Here is a 17,780-nt window from a genome sequence, read left to right as displayed (position 1 = left end):
TCTGAATGGCTTTAAGAACCAAGTTCTAGCAGTGACTGCTGGAGGTGTTTCCAAGACCATGATGAAGCACCACTCTCCTCCCTTGGAGGAGGGATTAGGTGCTAGTACTAGGCTGGATTACCAATCAATTGAGCCTGGATATCAGGCTGGGCTTAGAACTCAGCTTTTCCTTTTGCTTCTGTGTGCACTATAACTCCTATTGGAGAGAATATATTTAGATAAAATTATGCTTAGTCTGATTAAATGCAATATTTAAAGATTCAGTTCTGTTCAAAGTTATTTGAATTGTGTTGCTCTTAAAGGTCTGAAATGCAGATGAGCTCCAGTCAGTGCTGGGGCTAGCACTGGTGTTACTGGTGCAGCTGTGGCATTACTCACTCACCTTTTCACTTCATGGCACCTGCAGACAGAAGAGGGGACAGACCAGGAGACTGACAACAGGCAACAGCTATTTATGCTGCCCACCAGTGAGAGATTAAGCTTCAAACTACAGCCAGTATTTTAGGGAACTAATTCATCAACTCACAACCCATATAAAAGTTAAAAGCCCCAGCAAGTTTGTTACATACGTAAACAAGTTTGATGCTAGTTCAGTCCTTTATACTTCAATCTTAAAGTTTTCCTGTGGGGTAGAGACCAGCTTTTACATATACAGCTTCTATTGTAGCAATGTGTACAGGAGACAGATAATCCACCCCGATATGTAATTAATACTGGCCTATCCCAAAGTAGGAGAAACAAGGTGCATTTCTTTTTCTTTTCCAAAGGTAAAGCCCTGCTGCTGTTCTCTGTAGCAAGTAAGACCACAAACAGGATGATATAGATAGCATAAATTCAAATATAATTGTACATCATTTATACCCAAGGCCATGCTATACAACATTATGAACAGAGTAATTCCCCCCCAGTGGCATCACAATAAGCTTATTTCAAAATCCCTCCAACTAGTTTTAGAGATAACTTAAGATACCTTCCATTACAAAGAAGTATCAAAATTTCAATAATGCTTTATTAAGGACAGATTAATATGCAGTATTTTTTAAGCTAAAAACTAGAACTAAAAATTTAAGCTTCCATCTGGTCTGAAGCAGAACAAAGTGCTGTCTTCTCTTTACAAGAAATATGGAATACTTTCAAGTATCTTGTTCAAAGATACGCAAGGTTTAAAATTTTCTAACTCATTCTACATACATACAGAGAAGTTAGTAGGCATTTAAGTCTCAAACTGTATTAGATGGGCTGACCATGCTGGTGTCCTGGTGAGTGGCTCTTGTGCCACTGGATTCTGAGGCTGTTTCAGTAACTGCCATTGTAGAATCTGCAAAATAGAAAATGTGTTGGTTTGGGGTTTTTTTTGTTTCTTTTTTAAATATCTTCATTAATCTAGTAGAATTTGACTACTGTATGCTTTATCTGTCTTAGCTTGTCTGCCCGTATCTGTTGCAAGTCTCCTTTTCAATACTATTTAAAAACTGGTTTTAATATTGGGTTAACATCGATCCAGAATAAAGTTACTTCAACCGTAAAATGGATCTTTGAAATCTTTTCAGTGCTTTAGACTTGGGCAGAGTTAAACAAATATAGCTGCATGTGTGTCAACAAAGCCTGAGGAAGGCAAGCTACTGAATAGCATCCCCGTCCTCAGAACAAGAGGTTACAAACCTGAAGCAAGGCTTTCATCTCACTGCAGTCTTGTAATAAGCAAAAGCAGCTTAAGATTAAATGCAAAGCTTCTTGTCAAACAGTTATATTGTCTGTTACGGAAGGCGAGAAGAGGAACGTAGCACCAGCTGAGATAGAAAGGAGAACCCAGATATGTCTAGAATGGGTCAAACACTCTATAGAATAAGGCTTCGGGAATATGCACGAGCCCTTATCAATTAGAGGAGCTGCCCAACACAAAAAGCCCACTTTCCTTAATTCAGGTTTTGCCAGTAGCATTGTGAAAGAGCTCTATTGTGAAAGCGGTAAGAAAGGGCTCGGAGGTTTTGAAAGCGGTTTAGAGGAGCTGAATGCACATCATGTGGTTGGTGTTAAGTCATTCATCTGTATGATCAAGTACGTATAGTTAAAACCTCACTGAGATGAAAGGAGCCACTCCACATCCTCATCCCACTGTTTCTGAATCCGTAGCCTGAAAGGATACACTATAGCAGTGGAGCTTTGAAAGTCCTTTTCCAAGGGATAACTGGGACACAAATATAAGCAACTGCTTAGATTCTAGAGCAAAGTGTTGATCAGAGCCCTCACCTGTCACACATCTGAGAGCTTGGTGGTTATCTGATGTTATTTCCTTCAGAACAGACAATTCAGCATGCATCTAAGACTTCAAGAAGGCAGCAGAGGGGAGTTACGGTCCAGGCCTTGTCAGTCCTGGAAGGGCTCTGAACACAAGTATGCACACGCCAGAGCCCAGCCCTGCTCAGCAGCATTTACTAATAGTTAGTGGATCTGCTGATACTGACCCCAACGTTCACTTTTCTTACCAGCAAAAAAGAAAAAATGGTAACACTGGCAGCCAAATGCTAGTGACAAGCGCTCTGCACTATTTAGTTGATTGGAGGGAGGAGGGAAGAAGAGGCAAGAGCAGGTTAGAGGAAACCATAAATAGCAAAGAAGCATCTAGAATAAAACATAAAAAGCAGAGAAGTACCTAGAATAAAACATCTAGAGAGAAGAGCACAAGGCTTAGGGAAAAAAGTGGCAGAAAAACTGCAACAGGTTTAGCCACTCGCCGTTCCCACTCTGTTGTACTCTGCCTTGTGGGAGCGAGCGTCTGCCAAGAGACTGCTATCAATTTATCTTCCCACCTTTGCCTGGCTGTATATCCACAATCATGCAGTCATCATCTTCCTCATCTTCCTCCGTGTCAGCCTGAAATCCATCCATCTCCACAGCTTCAGCCTTAAGGAAAAAAAAGGTACCAGCCGCCTGTCAGTAAGCTGACAGTGCTAACGTGCAAGACCAAGCACAGCCAGTGCTGTGAAGGACCACCGTGGGCACTCCTCACGATTAGGACTCTCAGCACAGTCTGATCAGTTGGGCGTATTTGTAGGGAAGAAAAATAAGCAACCCCTGGCTTCAACAGATACTGACTTTTGATAAAAGGCCTCATCTGCAATGGCACGTACAGCAGGAAGCATGCCAAGCTTCTGCTCCAAGATGTTTCGCTATTACACAATGCAATGAACAGCCTACACATCGAAAAGTCAGTTCAAACCTTAATTGATATCTGACTCAGTTTTGTTGGGTTTTTTTGGAAGGGAAATCTCTCCCCCCTCTGCTCATTATTTTGGATGCTTTCTTCCTTCTGAAGATGGAAAATGACATTTGCTTGTCAAGTTTGAAGCACGTTCTCCCCCCATTTTCTCCTCATCTTTGCCAATTAGCTTTTCTTCAGGGAGGGGTGACAGTTCTTCCCTTGGTGACCCTATTTTCTGCCATGGGAGCAGCACAAACTACTCATTTTGAATCAAGAAAATGAATACAAGGAATGATAGAAACTGAAGTTGCCCAGCATTGAACAGCTGCAAGTGGTTTTGGTGTCGTCCACCCCCAACTGGAACTGTGGAATGAAAATCTCAGACCTAGAACGTGGTCCACACCCCCTACAAGCTATTCCAAGAGAAAAAAACAAACTTAAATTTACATCTTCCATTAAAGTCACAGTTCTCAGATTAAGTATTCCCCTCCTACACATGTGCAGGTACTGCCCACTTCAATACCAAGTTCTTCTCTCTCCACAGTTTATGTAAGAGCACCTTTACTTACACAAGTCTTGGCGTGAGCTTCATGGCAGAGTAACACGTGCCAGGGGTAGAGAACCTGGCAGCCTTGACCTACCGATCGTTCCTAGGCCCTGCCCAAGCTCCAGCCTCGCTTGACAGGAAGGATGGGATCTCAATACCTGAGCAGTGCTGATTTAGACGTCAGGCATGAAAGGCTTTCAGGACTCTGACACCTTTGCTCTGAGCTGCACAGCACCACACTTCACAAGGGCAGCTTTAAGATGCTTTTGAGAGCTTTGAAGCATTCAGGCTGGTGATGTAATTCTACTAAAAGGCTTTGTTTCACTATTTCTGCTCAAGCAGTCGGTTATAAGCAGAGTTTCCAGTGGGTGCCAAGCAGAGATGTTTATCTCTGCCTTTATTTAGCGTACAAGAAAAAACCCAAGCAGATGGAGTTTGGGGGCTGAACAGCTTCTCACAAGTCTCCGATCCCTATCAATACTTGAATGCAGAGCTTTTTCAGTAGAAAAGCCAAAGAAGCCAAGAATAAAGTGGGAAGGAAAAGCATAAAAAGCCTTGTCTGTGGCTTCCTTCCTCACCCCCTTGTCCACAGAGGATGAGGAATAAATCCACTGCCAGTGCAAACCTGTCCTACCTGTAGGTTTGGAGGCAAACAGTTGATAACACCAAGCTTCAGGACCTAAAACCTTACTGTCTTAAATGCACAACAGCTTCACACAGCTAAAGCACCGATCACAGACTTTTCAGTCATCCTTTTGGATGATTAAGCTCTTAATACTACCTGTGGTTACCCTGAAAAGCAGAAGCGAACAACAGGAAGACCACAGCAAAGCTCAGAGCTGGAGTAGCAACTACTCCAAATCCATCTCATTTTGTTCCTATGAATTACCTTTTTTTTTTTTTTAAAAGCCAGCTCTTGAAATTCAGCTTTATGTATGACAGCATAAGCCGGAGACTTTACAGACTATTACGGGCTGAGTTGCAGCACTTACGAACCACATTTAATCAGTACACATGCAACTGATGTAAGTCACCAGCTCAGGCTATACATCTGGCAGCCATACACACACATAAAAACCTGCATACAAATTATATACAGCTGTAAAACCAAGGCCAAGCAGACACTCAGAAACTATTCACAGCTTGGATGCAATCACTGCCAAATAGCAGAAAATGGAAGAACAGCAGGAGAGCAACATTTCAAATGGAACAGACAGTCCAAGCTGGAGAGACACAAAAGAAACCCATCTCTTTAGAGTCACATAATTTCACTCCTTTCCCCACAAAAAGGGTCTTTTTGTACGAAGATCTGTAGCTTAGTATTTTGACTCTGCCCGTGGCAGATCTAGGCCAATCTGGAGGCACGTGAGGACGCGTGCCTACTGAAGACGCACGCCTACATTCCTGTCATTCTTTACTCGGGAAGAGCACCACGAAAGGAACTCACCTGTTCAGCATCCCGAGGCCTCTTCATGAATTTAGTGATGGACATGCTTCCGGTGGACTTCCGCTTTACCGACATGGGGGTGGTCTGCAGGACAGCCATGCCTGGCACGCTGCCACCCTCCTCCTTCCCTGAAGAAGGGACTTGCGTGACGTAGTTCCATTGACAAGGGACAGGGAGATGCTCTTGATCAAAACTCTTCAGCACCTCCGAGTGGACGTACCAGCACATCCTATATTCAGGTCTTTTCTCGTACACAGAGTTCTCAGAAATGATTCGCTTTAGCCTGGCTTTGGAAGGGACACCGCTGTCCTCGCCAACAGGCGTCTGCGGCCGGGAGGTGTGGGGGCTCGCAGGGCTTGTGTCACTACAGTCGGCAGCTGCAGTCACATCACTGAACAGTCCTTGCCGGCAGCACTCCTGGAATTCCTGGATGATCACTTTGCTCCCGTTCACGTTGCCATGCAGCAGCGGCAGAAGCTGGCCGAGGACTGCAGAGAAAAAAAGATGCACAAAGGTTCTGGGGAAGAACTGTTTAAAGGTTGAGAAAAGACAGGCTGACATAACCTATCAATACACATGCTCCACAAAGACGACAAATAAGCTGAGATCAATTTTAGATATGAGATTGTAACAGGAGCTAAATTTGATGTAGAAGAGTCACCCCCAATAATAATGACACCTGAAGTGAAAGCTTCAACCCCTGTTCTAGCATTTGTGTGCATTCACATCCTTGTGTTATCAGGTACAGGAGATACTCAGTACTGAAACCTTTCACACGAACTAAATCCTCTCCCCCTGAACAATAAACCTGTCAATGGGCTCAAGCACTTCCAGTAAACAGTCCTAAATCTCAGTCTAGTGAAGTCTTGTTTGCTTTATTTCCTAGATTATCTAGACCAAGTTTTTGGAGAGTGTAACTAAGGCCGTACCAGAGACAATGCTGGAAAACTCCTTTCCAAGAACTCAACATAGAGATTCCTTGGATTTCACACTTGTCATAAACAGGTCATTCCGAATTTGACACTCAATACAAAAATCTGTTCTCTCCAAAGCAGAGTACAACAGTGCATAAGTACAACTATTTAGCCCTTTAGGTCTTACTTTGCTGATCCTTTGCTCTTTTTTTGCTACATTTCTGTATCTGCTGTTCTTCCTCTGCAACAGGTGAATCCAGGATACACACTGTGAACTGCTGGAGAACCTTTAGGTCTGCATTTGTGCCACTGTCATTTTCTGCACTTTCCCAGACGCAGCCAATTTTCACAGGCTGTAGAACATGGAACCTCTTCCCCTTGGCCATCAGTTCATCCCACTCCTTTGCTTTCAGCTTTTGACGAACCTTGTGATTCTCTGGATCGCACTCCTAAAGCCACAGGTGAGAAAGAACTCGATACATCCATTCCAGGAAAAACAAAAGCTTTTTAAACTCAGCTTTTTACCATGTTCCCTGAGCTACAGAAGTCTGCTGCTGAACCATGCAGATCTGAGATGAGTTACATCACTGCCAAGACTACGCGCTTTCTTCCTCTGCCAATATTTATTACACGATTCATTGGAAACACGGATGGAAATCCAGTGACACCCAGTTCACTTACTTCCGTCACTCCTTCATCTTCAGATAGGTACCCATGGGGTACAAAAAACCCATCGTCATCATCTTCATCCTCTCCCTCCTCTTCATCATCCTAAAAATAAGCTCTGCTTATTAGAAATTACACTGACAAGTGCAATTGGTTCAGAAAGCTATTTTTCAGCATGTGAAATCCTTACCCCTTCACTATGGGAGAGACTTTCTCCAGGTTCCTCCTCTTCCCATTCTTCATCACTATCCACTTCGTAGTCCAGTAGTTTCTAGAAGAAATGCCAACATGCCATTTCTGTAAATAATTTGAGAGCACGATGCCAGACCCCATTCAGGGTCTCAAAACTCAGTAGCGAGAGGGAACATGCAAGTGGATCAGAAATGCCAGAGAACAGGCGAACTTGGCCAACCACACATTCACTTCAAGAGCACAAAGAAAGAAAAGAATCCAACTACACTGCCTGTGAGGTGCTTACACTGTCCTTTGACCAAGGATTCCTGGGACGGATCACGGTGGTTTTCTTGTTCCATGTGCCCCAGTATGCAGGACGGTGATTCTCACAAAACTGCAGAAGTTTCATTCTACCAAATTTCCCCCTTTCAGGAACAGCATCTGTTTTGCAGTTATCCACTACCACCACGTCACTGTTAAAACAAGAGACCATCCTCAGTACTCACAGAGCACTCCCCTGCTGCTCAAGAAAACATCTTACAGAAAACTTCGGTTCAGCCACAATACCAACCCAGAGCTTAAGTTCATTAGAACAGGCACTCCCAATTCGCTTGCAAGGTCCAGACAAGCCACCTCCCTCCTTAACAGCACCTCTGTTTTAGCTATCGGTATGTGTACTTTTTAAAACTACCAAAGATGAATACCACTAAGGGCCAGTAGCGTCCAGTGCTGAAAGGCAGCTGCCTGAAGCGCAAGATTTCCTGCAGGGAAGGATTTGAGAAGCATTGTATGGAATGAAGGAAATCTACAGCGTAACACACTGCTCCCCCTGGCAACAATTCTCATAGAAAATGAGTATTCAAAGAAAAGCTTCATCGTTCCATCATCTGCTATATTAGAATAAGACTACCTCAAAACCATTCTGCAGTTTGTTATATAAAAAAAACTGAAGAAAACCCCCAAAACACAGACTAACCTGTTTACTATGTCGGCACTGTTATTGACAAAAGTAGGTCCAGTTTTACGTGGTTTACGACACTTTAGATCCCTCAAGAAAGAGACTTCACTATTCTGTGCATGCAGGAGTTTATCCAGCTGTTCTAAGTAGTCTGGATCCAGGGCAATACGACAGAGGGGAGCTAAGACCATGTTCTCTTTAATTTCAAAAGGAGCAAACTTTCCACAAGAGCCAGCAAGAATCTGAAATATTAAGTGAGGATCGTTAGGGTCTGAACACCTGAGAAACTGCAGTACTAACACATTCAAGACATACAACAAACCTCAATACCAGGTACTGATGTTTGAGTGAAGATTTAGGTTAAGCCCTTCCTATCTGAGACTCCAGGAGATCTTCTCAAGGGAATCTAGGTCTTTACAGCCAACACAGCAGAAGACAGAGCTGAGATTTTTACTTAAAGCAACTACAGACTTCTTTTGTAGTCTCTGCTCTGGCCACAGACTTTTTTAAAAAATCCTTTACACTTTTGAAATTAGGAAGTAAGAAATACTAATGCTTTGCCCACCTAAGAAACTCTAAAGGAAAGATCAGAAGGAAATCAGTGTCTTCATTAGAACACAACTAATGAAAGACCAACAAAACACGGGAATAGCAATATCTCACCTTCGGTGCCTGTGGAGTCTTTGGTTTCTGGAAGAACCTTGTAATTTCTGCTTTCTGTGCATTAATACGCTGAAATCAGAATCAAAATTCCAGTTAGAAACACAAAGGTGGGACAAGGCCTTATAATTCAAGGTGAGCTCATGCATGACCCAACTTCAAATCTAGTACGGTACAAAGCAAAGTTCAGTTATCTACCAGCTCCTGTAACTCAACAGAAAATTGTCTTCCCTAACACACCTATGTGGATTCCAGTGTCATTGCTAGGACAAAGGATAGAGTTCACTCATGGGCATTGAAAAAACAAATGCAGAAAAGCCTTTAACAGGTAAAAGCAAAGACACCAACACGTATGAAAGTCACAGACAAGAAACCTGCACAATACAGCACCACCAGATCAGGTTGGACAGGCTGCATCCCAAATGGACATGCTCACTCCCAAGTGGCATGACCTTGAGAGGGGCACCAAGGCAGGGTACGCTGCCTGGAGAACCACAGTAGCTGCGGAAGCCCCGCTCTGAATGGCTCAGCAGCCGTCGGCAGGGTGCCAGGGAGCCCACTAACATCATTTCACCGTAGCAGTAGAATTTAGAGACAAGCTAGAGAAAGCATTTACCTTTTCCTCCTCTCTTAACCGTTTCTCCTCTTCTTTCTTTCTCTTCTCCTCGAGTTTTGCCCTTTAATATAAAGTCCATGTTAATTGTTGCAAATCATGAAGTGTTTATTTGCACTGAGGAAGAGCCGAGAAGCCCCAGACCTTGACTAAGACCCTATCATGCTAAGCAAGAAGATAATTCAGTCAAGGACCATACTTGGTTAAGCCTACAGAAGACTCTTAATTCCTCCTAGAGCAAATATTGTTTTAGCCACCAAGTAGCTAGGCTGCTTCAATTTTCCCTCAATACCAGGAAAGGGTGTTTATGGTATTATGGAGTTACAAGCAACTTCCTCAACAGACAGGGCACCAGTGCCAGCAAATTGCAAAAGTACAAGCAAGACTAGTCATGAAGGGAAAACTCAGTGGAGCATGACAGCTCTTTTCAGCCATTTCAAATCACAAGCCCAGGTCAGCCTGCAAGCAAAAAGTATGCTGAGACTCGGGTCTGGTGTACACAGTCTTTCAAGCATTTAAAATATATCCTGTGATAGAGGCACAGGCTGTTTGACCAGTATAGCCTCTAGAAGGGACGGTTAAGGTGGGTTTGGAAGGGTGCTCACATCACTACATGTTACTCCCCAGGACCTGCAGAAACCAAGCCACTTACTCTAAAGCTTCCTGCCTCTCCTTGCGTTTCTCCTCCTTCACTCTCAGCTTCTCAGCTTTTTCCTTTTCTTCTTTTTCTTTCTTTTCTCTCCTTTCTTTCTCTTTCAACTCTTTCTCCTCTTCTTTCTTCTTCTTCGCCTCCTCCTTGGCTCGCTCTTTTGCGGCTTTTGCTTCTTCTTTCAGCCTTCCCTTTTCTTCCCTTTCTGCTTGCAGCTTCTGCAGCTTGTCTGCACGCTCCTGATCCTGGTTCAGAAACAAGCCATTAAGCACACTGTCTTTTTGTACACAGTAATCGCTGCTGGCATAAAAACCTGAGTAAGAGAGGGGCTTTAGTTCTTCAGCTGAGAACCTGGAGTAGATTCTTGCACCCACCCAGTGCCTGACCTGCAGCATCGTTTCTAGCTATCCCAGGACACATGGTTACTAACCGCAGCTACCTGTTGCCTCAGTCAGCTGAGCTACCTTGTACTGCCTCTCTGAAGGCATTAATTGTTCTTTTCTCCTAACAAATGGAGGCGTTTCCATTTTCTAAGCATCCAGGAAAGCTTTGTATTCTACTTGCTTTATATTTGAGTCATCTTCATTACCAGTGTAGCATTATGGAAAATTATATGGGAATTTTAAAAAAAAAATTTTAATTTAATAGAAGATTTCAGATTGTTTCCAAAATACTTTCTTTGGAAATACACACCTCATGAGCTAAGCTTTCATCCTTTTATATCAATGTAGGGCTGCCAGGGTATAAGTTTGAAAAGGGAATTTGATCCGATAGTGCATTATAAACCCAGAAGGATTTTCTGATGATGTTTTTCACTATGTCAGGCAGTAATGAGAGTCTCCAAACGATGGATTGTGCACCTGCTTTTTAAGACCTGAAGCTCGCAAAAAAATTGTCACTTGTGTTAGTCCATGTTAGATAATCATACAACACCAGGCGCTCTAAGCTTAAGGGGCACTATGGGAACAATGGGGAGAAAGATTACATTGAAGGTGTTGCTGTTCACAGTATTTCCTCCCAAGGCAACCGAAATTCTCATTATGGATCTACTGACACATAGAGGAGAATGTGGAACGCTTACTAAAAAACAACAAATTCAAGAAACATAGCTTGCCTACGCTGTAGGCATCGGTGACTTCACCAGGAAAGCAGGATGTGTCTGTGCTCAGACACACAAATATCCTCACTGTGTATTTTCAGTTTCGTTTTATTTATTTCACATCTCTTCTTGGCAACATCAAAGACTTACTGAAGAGTGTCACAATGTACAAATAACTGCAGAAGGCAACCAACACACAAAATGGTGCCAATGGTAAAAAAAACCAATATTGTCAGAACCGAGTCATGGTAATCAGTGAAAGTCTACTAGGTAGTTTGGAAAATGGTGTGAAGTTAACAGCAAGATTGGCGGGTCTATTTAATTTTTAGCATAATAAGGCTTCCATTCTCATCTCTCCCTCACATTACTGCTATCTTTAACATACTTATAGAACGGAAGAACACAACAGATTGGACTGCTATACAGGGCACTGTAAAAAGCAAGCATCTCAGGAGCAGGCTCAACCACATATAGCTTATATAAAACACACAACAGTCCCCTACCAACTTTATAAACTAGTTACTAAGAAACACAATAAGAATTCATAAGCACAGGCCTTCCCAACTGCAGTTAAAATAACACCCAGTTTTCCAGCAGGCAAAGCCCACTCATACAGCACTGACTGTTCGAGAGCTCCATGTGATCCATCAGCCTCTTTTATATTTAGCATTTTATGACTGAAAGCAGAATGGACAGCAAAATTATTGCACCGCCGTTTTGTTACGGAACAGACTTTGCCGACTAGCTGCATTCAAGCAAAGAGAGGCCGCAGCTTGAGCGCTTCCAGCAACATCCAACAGGTTCTTCAGGAAGCCATAAACACAGTGGCCCATTTGCCTCACTTATTAATGAAGGACAGACCCTACATTTTGGGGCTTAAAAGGGGGAAGGGTGAGAACGACAAAGCAGGAACCAGCCTTAAATAGAAGGCTCTTGAAGATTTCACTTGTATCTGTCCACTTAGCAGGCTGCACCTACCCTCTCAGGAAGGGTTTGAAAAAAAAATTCTCGAAAGCATTTTGACAAGCAGTCAGCAACATTTACAGTTTCTTAATCTCTTACCAAAGTGCACAGAAATGCAGTGCAGGCCACCCACACTTCATTACATATGCATTAAGAAGCTTTGGAACAAGCCAAGTACTTTAACTGCATGCATTAAGATTCTTCCATATTCATCAGTGAGGAAAACCAGGAAAAGAGATGTTCTAAATGGACTAAGATGAAACGCAAAGGGCTTTGCTTACTATTCAATGCAAAAGCACAGCAGGTTAACTTTCTATGTCAGTGAAAATGCCTTACTCTTTGCAATCTCAGCTTCTCCTTCTCTGCCGAACTTTTGTGGAATTTCTGAGATACCTGGAATTACAAAATGCAAGTTTTAGAGATCTACATCATTCCCTCTCCACGAGGCACTAGAACTCTTACTAAAAGAACAGCAAGCTTTGTCTGAATTATATTAACATTGTTCTTGCAGATGAGTATATTCAGCAACTTAAGTATTCCTTCAGTATAGGGTATAAGAATACAGTTCAAGCATATCTAATCTCCCTGATTTCCATTTAAGCCTGAATACATCTAAATGCTTCAGTTTACATTAAGTCCTCGTGTTACTAAGTTTTGCATAAACAAATCCCTCTCGTCTACTCAGTTCTAAAGTATCATTTGCAAGGGAATATCATGTGCAGAAAAACAAACAGAAGCTAGAGCTGCTCCAAATCACAGCAGCACAACAGAGGACATTTAATTATAGCAAAGTCACTTCCCTCGAGTTGACATTTTTTTTTGCATCCTGCCACTTACTCTTGCTATGGTATTTAGATACAATTTCCTGCATACAAGGACTGTTATCCGTATCTTAACACTGTTTCTTCTTGTAATCATAGCCCTCTTGCTCTTCCACTAGTATCAGCGTATCAACCCTAAGTTCCCAACAGGTCACGCTTCTCGTTTCTCTTAAAGCTGTTATTTATAGGGGAAAAAAGGTATTTTATGTTTAAGAGCATCATTCATAGACTGGTCAAAGGCTTCATTCGTCAATATTTCAGCATACTATGGCTCAGTTTCTTGTATCTCACTCTTCCTTCTCCCGCCATTCGCAGTGTAAGGTACCACGTTCATCCCTGTGATTAATAGACTAACACAGACCAACTGCTCTATTTTCTGTACTCACAGACATTTAGTTTACACAGTGCAAAGCTGTATCAGGAGATTCTGTATTTATCCGACACAAAATAAGAGTTCTTTCAATTGGGAGCTTTAGTTTATCAGAGCTGTTTCCACCTAGGAAAACAAACACGCCAGGACAGACAACAGTACATGTCGAGGTGCAGAGTTCCCATTTTGGCAAGCAGCACGTGAGCTGTTCCTACCTTACTTCACGCCACGGGAAACCAATAACTTGTTTGTGTTATCGTATTACCTCAGGAGTCAAGTATTTTTTTTGTTTGCTCTGCTACACCAGAAATACTTCATGCCTGCTTGAGCTTATGTATTTATTTTAGAGGTGAAAGACTGCAAGTTTTAACAGTATAAAAATTGATCATTCCTTGACAAGCACGTAGTAGAAGACATGGAAGACCTGTCACAACGTGAGCTCCAAGCCCCAGCTAACTCATCCATACCTCTTCCAGGCCAGTGAGGTTTTTCCTCACCTGTGGGACAGTCTCTCCTTAAACCTCAGGGGGATAGTTGGTGAAAGTCTTTCTTAAAAGGCTCAAGATGGCGTAAGCAGGAAGGTTACCAGCTGCTCCACCCCTTCACCCTCATCTACCTGAGCCATAGTCTCAATCCTCCACCTCTGGCAGCACAACATCGGCCCACCCCTCAATACCTTCCTCATCTTCCCCTCTAATAATGTAGTTGAGCAAACGAATGCACCAGTCAGATAGTCCAGCCTAAGCGTAGGCGAGGCTTAGCTACAGTACCCAAGCACATTCACCAGGACTGTTCTGCTTCACAGGTTTCACTGCGGGCGACTGTGTCCCCCCAGAGAAACCCCCACTTTACCCCTCCACTCATCTGTTCCCAAAAATGGTTGAGCAGCGAACAGGCATTTGAACCACGTGAATGTTTCAGCCACCTGCACAGAGACTGTTGTCCTTCGAAGCTTCCCCTTCAATACAGCACCAAAAATCACAACGTTTTAGGGTCTCTCGCTGGAGCGGAGGTATTAAACTGGAACCAAGATCACAACCGACCTGCTCATACAGAGCTAATTTCGAGGTGGTCCCTCCTGTGCTCCAGCCTTCGCTGCCCAGCAGCATCGCACATCCCCAGGAGCGCTGTACGTGCGGTGACTTTTCCCCGAAGCAGCTCCCCGTACCCGTAACAAGATGGCTGAGAGCACAAGCTCTGTACGCTCAGTTCAGAGAGACAGAGGCTCGTCTGACTCGTTCTCCATCCTTCACGTACAGATCTGCAGTTCCACTGATGCACTGTAGTTTCAACTTAAAGTGTTTCCTACGCCACAGCTGCAGAAATTCAGAGATTGAAAAGTATCTGCACTGACAGGTACTGGGGTAGCGTCCTCTCACAGTAATTACAGCAGCTTCATCAAGGATAGAATAAAGGTTGTAAAACATCACCCAATGGACAAAACTCCTTTTGAACACTGTCCTTATCCCAATTACCAGAACGCTAAGTCCCAGGGCATGCACTTCATGAGCAGTTCACAAAAAAAAAAAAATAAAATGAACCTGTAACAGAGTTTAAAGTTACATTCACACAATGCAAATATGCCAGCAGCTCAAAAACAGGCAAGGTTTAAATCCTTTAGCTACAGGACTTAAAGGAAGATTCAAAAGGGCAATAATTCAGTTATGTTATTCTTAAATCAACACCACGTTCCATACACTTCTCATGATCTTTGTGAATATCATATTCATCCTTTTCACTACAAGCACAGGAAACCATACAACCTATCTGCAACACAACAGCTGTTAAAAAAACCCAAGAAAAGAGACCAACCTTCCTAACAGGCGTTGAGGCAGCTAAAGGACTAGTATTTCTCTTGGTTTCTGCAGCAGGCTGCGTCTCAGGCGAGCTCACAGAGCGAGAGCTCAGCGAGGAGTTGGTAAGCCCAGAGTCTCCTTCGTGAGACGACTCCATGGTCTCATTTTCTGACGTGACGCTTCCATCCAGAGAAGCGACTTGGGGAGATTTTGCAGTCATAATATCCTCCAGGAGCACTACAGGCATCTTCCCCTCAAAGATGACGTGCTTCAGTTCACTCTGGTTTACCTTCGTGTTTTCCATGTTGTTACACCCTGTTAACTCAGAACACGACTGGATCCCATCTACCAAATCTTCATCTTTATTCGCTACACCTTCACACCGCGCATCAGTCTCCATCGAATCATCCGTTTGGCCACTCTGAGCAGAATTCAGGCAACTCAACTGGTTTCTCTCTTTTCCTAATGTGCCGTTAGTTATAGCTACGGATGAAGATGCTTTTGAATCAAAATTGACATGGTCTATGTCATCGCTTAGTCTATGGCTAGAGCTCTTTGTCAGGTCAATAACAATTACAGTTTCGTTTGTGTTATCTTTTGTGTTTTTCTGTATAAAATGGTCTAACGGACCCTTTCCGTTAACGAGTTTTGGAGAAAAATTCACATCTGAATCCAGCTGGCAGTCATTTTCCAGATTGTCCAGGGACGCATGCGATGTATCTAGGGAGGAATCCTTACTTGGACCAAAACCACTTTGCGAGCCCTTTACTTTTTTGACTTCTGAATCTGCATCGTATTTTTCCTTTGGTACAGGATTCAAGCGCTTGAATGGCAACCGAGCTGAAACAACAGCATTTTATTATTTTAGTCACATCATACAAATCACCGGGGGGGGGGAGGGAGGGGGGAACAGGATGGGACAAAGGGGGGAATCAAATATCAAGTTATTTTATTAGTTCTTAAGTACAAGAATTGAAACAGACTAGTCAGTTGGGGCCGGTTTATTACTGCAAAGCCAATATATTTCACAGAATCACGTCTGACACCTTCTTAGCGCGCAAAAGCCACACCGGGTGACAGACGCTCTCTCTGCAGCCTCACCTTGTACGAGCTTCCGCGGAGGAACAGCCGCTTTGTCTCTGCACTCCATGGCTGTGAGGGAAAAACATAAGAAATAAACACCCGTGAGACGTTCCCGGTGAGCTACCTGCTTCCCCGAGACAGTCGAGCCACGGCAGCGACCGACAGCTCTCCCCAGGGCGGAGCGCGGGCACGGCGAGGCCGGACAAAGGGCGAGCCCCGCCGGCACCCCTCGGGCTGAGGGGATCTCCGCACCCGCCGGGCCCCAGGCCGCCGGACACCGGGCCCCCCACCGGGGCCAGGCCGAGGGAGAAGATGTCGGGCAGGAAGGCGGCGGCGGGGCGGGCCCGGGCCTGGTTCCGGGGCGCGGCGGCGGCTGCCGGGCCTCTCTTTGTTACCCCGGGAAGGCCCCGCGCACCCCGCGGCCCAACCGCCGCCGGAAACACACCTCGCCCCGGCCCCGCCGCGCACCCCAGGTCGGCCCTACCTGCCACGGCGGGCGCCGCGGCTCCCGCCGCTCCTCCGGCGGCGGCGGCCGACCCGTCCCGGCCCGTCCGGTCCCGCCCCGGGGGCTCCCGCTCGTATTTGGCGGGAGCCGGGGCGACCCCGCGCCTCGCCGCGCTGATAGGCGGAGCGCGCCCCACGTGACCCGCCCTTCCGCCCGCTCCGCCCCCCTCCCGCCCGCGTCTCGCGAGGAGGGTGGGAAGGAGGCTCGGCGCCCGGCCTCGCCGCGGCCTTCCGATTGGCTAGTGCGACGGCCGTCGCTGACTGGCGGCGGCGGCTGTCAACCTGCCCGCTGAAGGCTCTGATTGGACAGCTGGGCGAGGGCCGAGGGGGTGCCGCTGGGTCCTTACGCCTGCGCTCGAGGCTTGCCTGCTCGCCGGGCGGGAGCCGGGGCAGCGGCGGTGCGGCCCCGGGGCCGGCTCCGGAGAGGTCGGGGCAGCCTTTCCCCAGCACCGGGCAGAGGGGCGGAGCCGCCCGCCGCGCTGCGCCACCGAAGGGCCCGAGCCAGGGCGCGAAATGGCGGCAGCGCCGCCGGCCAATGAGCGACCGCCGCTGCGGCGCGCCGGCGCAGAGGACTGCCGCGAGGGATTCTGGGAGTCGTAGTTCGGCGGCGGCGCGAGGCCCCCTGGGAGTGGTAGTCGCCCCCATGTCCTCCCCGGTGCTACGGCAGGTGCCGGGGGAGGCACTGGCTGTCCCCCCGCGCCCGCCCCACGTCCTTTCCCGGCCGGGCCTGGCTGTCCCCGTGTCCCACACGCTGTCTCCTCCCTGCAGCCCTGGCTCAGGCGGTGCTGGGCCCCTCAGCCCGGCAGGGGTGGGGGCCGGGCCCTCTTGGGCTGTGGGTCCCCAGCTCTGTCCGCGGCGCGGCTGCGGCCTCTCCCCTTGCCCCTCGCCTCTCCTCAGGGACGGAGTTCCCCCGGGTTTGGCGCTTTGCCCCCACACCGGAGGGTCTGAGGACCGGCTGTCTCTGCACAGGCGGGGAGTACCCGTTTCCTGTGGAAAGTTACGTTGCACCGCGGTGCAGAGCCGCCAACGGTGCTTTTCACCCACGCGCAGGCACCGAGCGAGCTCCTGGCGGTCACACGCAGCCGAGACACCGGCGCCTTCGCGAGGGGCCGCTGGCACCGCACAGCCAGAGCGGCCGGCGAGGAGGGCCAGCGCGGGGCGGTGCGCGGCAGCCCTGCGGGCCCGCTCCCGAGCGCGACTGTCCGGGCGGCGGCTTGCAGGAGAAAGATATGACTGCGGTGGAGAGACGGGACTCGGCAGGACCTGTCGCTGTCGCGACAGAGCGCGCCCCCCCACCCCCCACCCCCGCGGCTC

General features: G+C 46.4%; 2 protein-coding genes across 5 annotated transcripts in view; one reads left to right on the top strand and one right to left on the bottom strand.

The window, feature by feature from the left end:
- HNRNPM (heterogeneous nuclear ribonucleoprotein M) overlaps positions 1–17,780 on the top strand; it is a 114,214-nt gene that overhangs the window by 6,423 nt on the left and 90,011 nt on the right. The gene's annotated exons all lie outside the window — the stretch shown is intronic.
- On the bottom strand, positions 990–16,946 carry CHAF1A (chromatin assembly factor 1 subunit A). Of its 3 annotated transcripts, none has more exons than XM_072845817.1 (15): positions 16,814–16,946; positions 15,981–16,031; positions 14,896–15,719; positions 12,229–12,285; positions 9,834–10,075; positions 9,185–9,245; positions 8,572–8,640; positions 7,927–8,150; positions 7,255–7,423; positions 6,967–7,047; positions 6,792–6,881; positions 6,298–6,559; positions 5,197–5,684; positions 2,811–2,904; positions 990–1,318 (listed from the first exon to the last, which is right to left on the bottom strand). In XM_072845817.1, exons 2-15 carry the CDS (start codon positions 16,027–16,029, stop codon positions 1,221–1,223), a joined length of 2,808 nt encoding a protein of 935 aa, XP_072701918.1. In that variant the 5' UTR covers positions 16,030–16,031; positions 16,814–16,946; the 3' UTR covers positions 990–1,220. The 3 variants fall into 3 exon arrangements, with proteins under 3 accessions (XP_072701918.1, XP_072701917.1, XP_072701919.1); XM_072845816.1 differs by lacking the exon at positions 16,814–16,946 and adding an exon at positions 16,447–16,608; XM_072845818.1 differs by lacking the exons at positions 12,229–12,285; positions 16,814–16,946 and adding an exon at positions 16,447–16,608.

This window comes from Ciconia boyciana, chromosome 24 (assembly GCF_034638445.1).
Source record: "Ciconia boyciana chromosome 24, ASM3463844v1, whole genome shotgun sequence".
Taxonomy (NCBI): domain Eukaryota; kingdom Metazoa; phylum Chordata; class Aves; order Ciconiiformes; family Ciconiidae; genus Ciconia; species Ciconia boyciana.
This window is presented reverse-complemented; position numbering and strand designations above follow the sequence as displayed.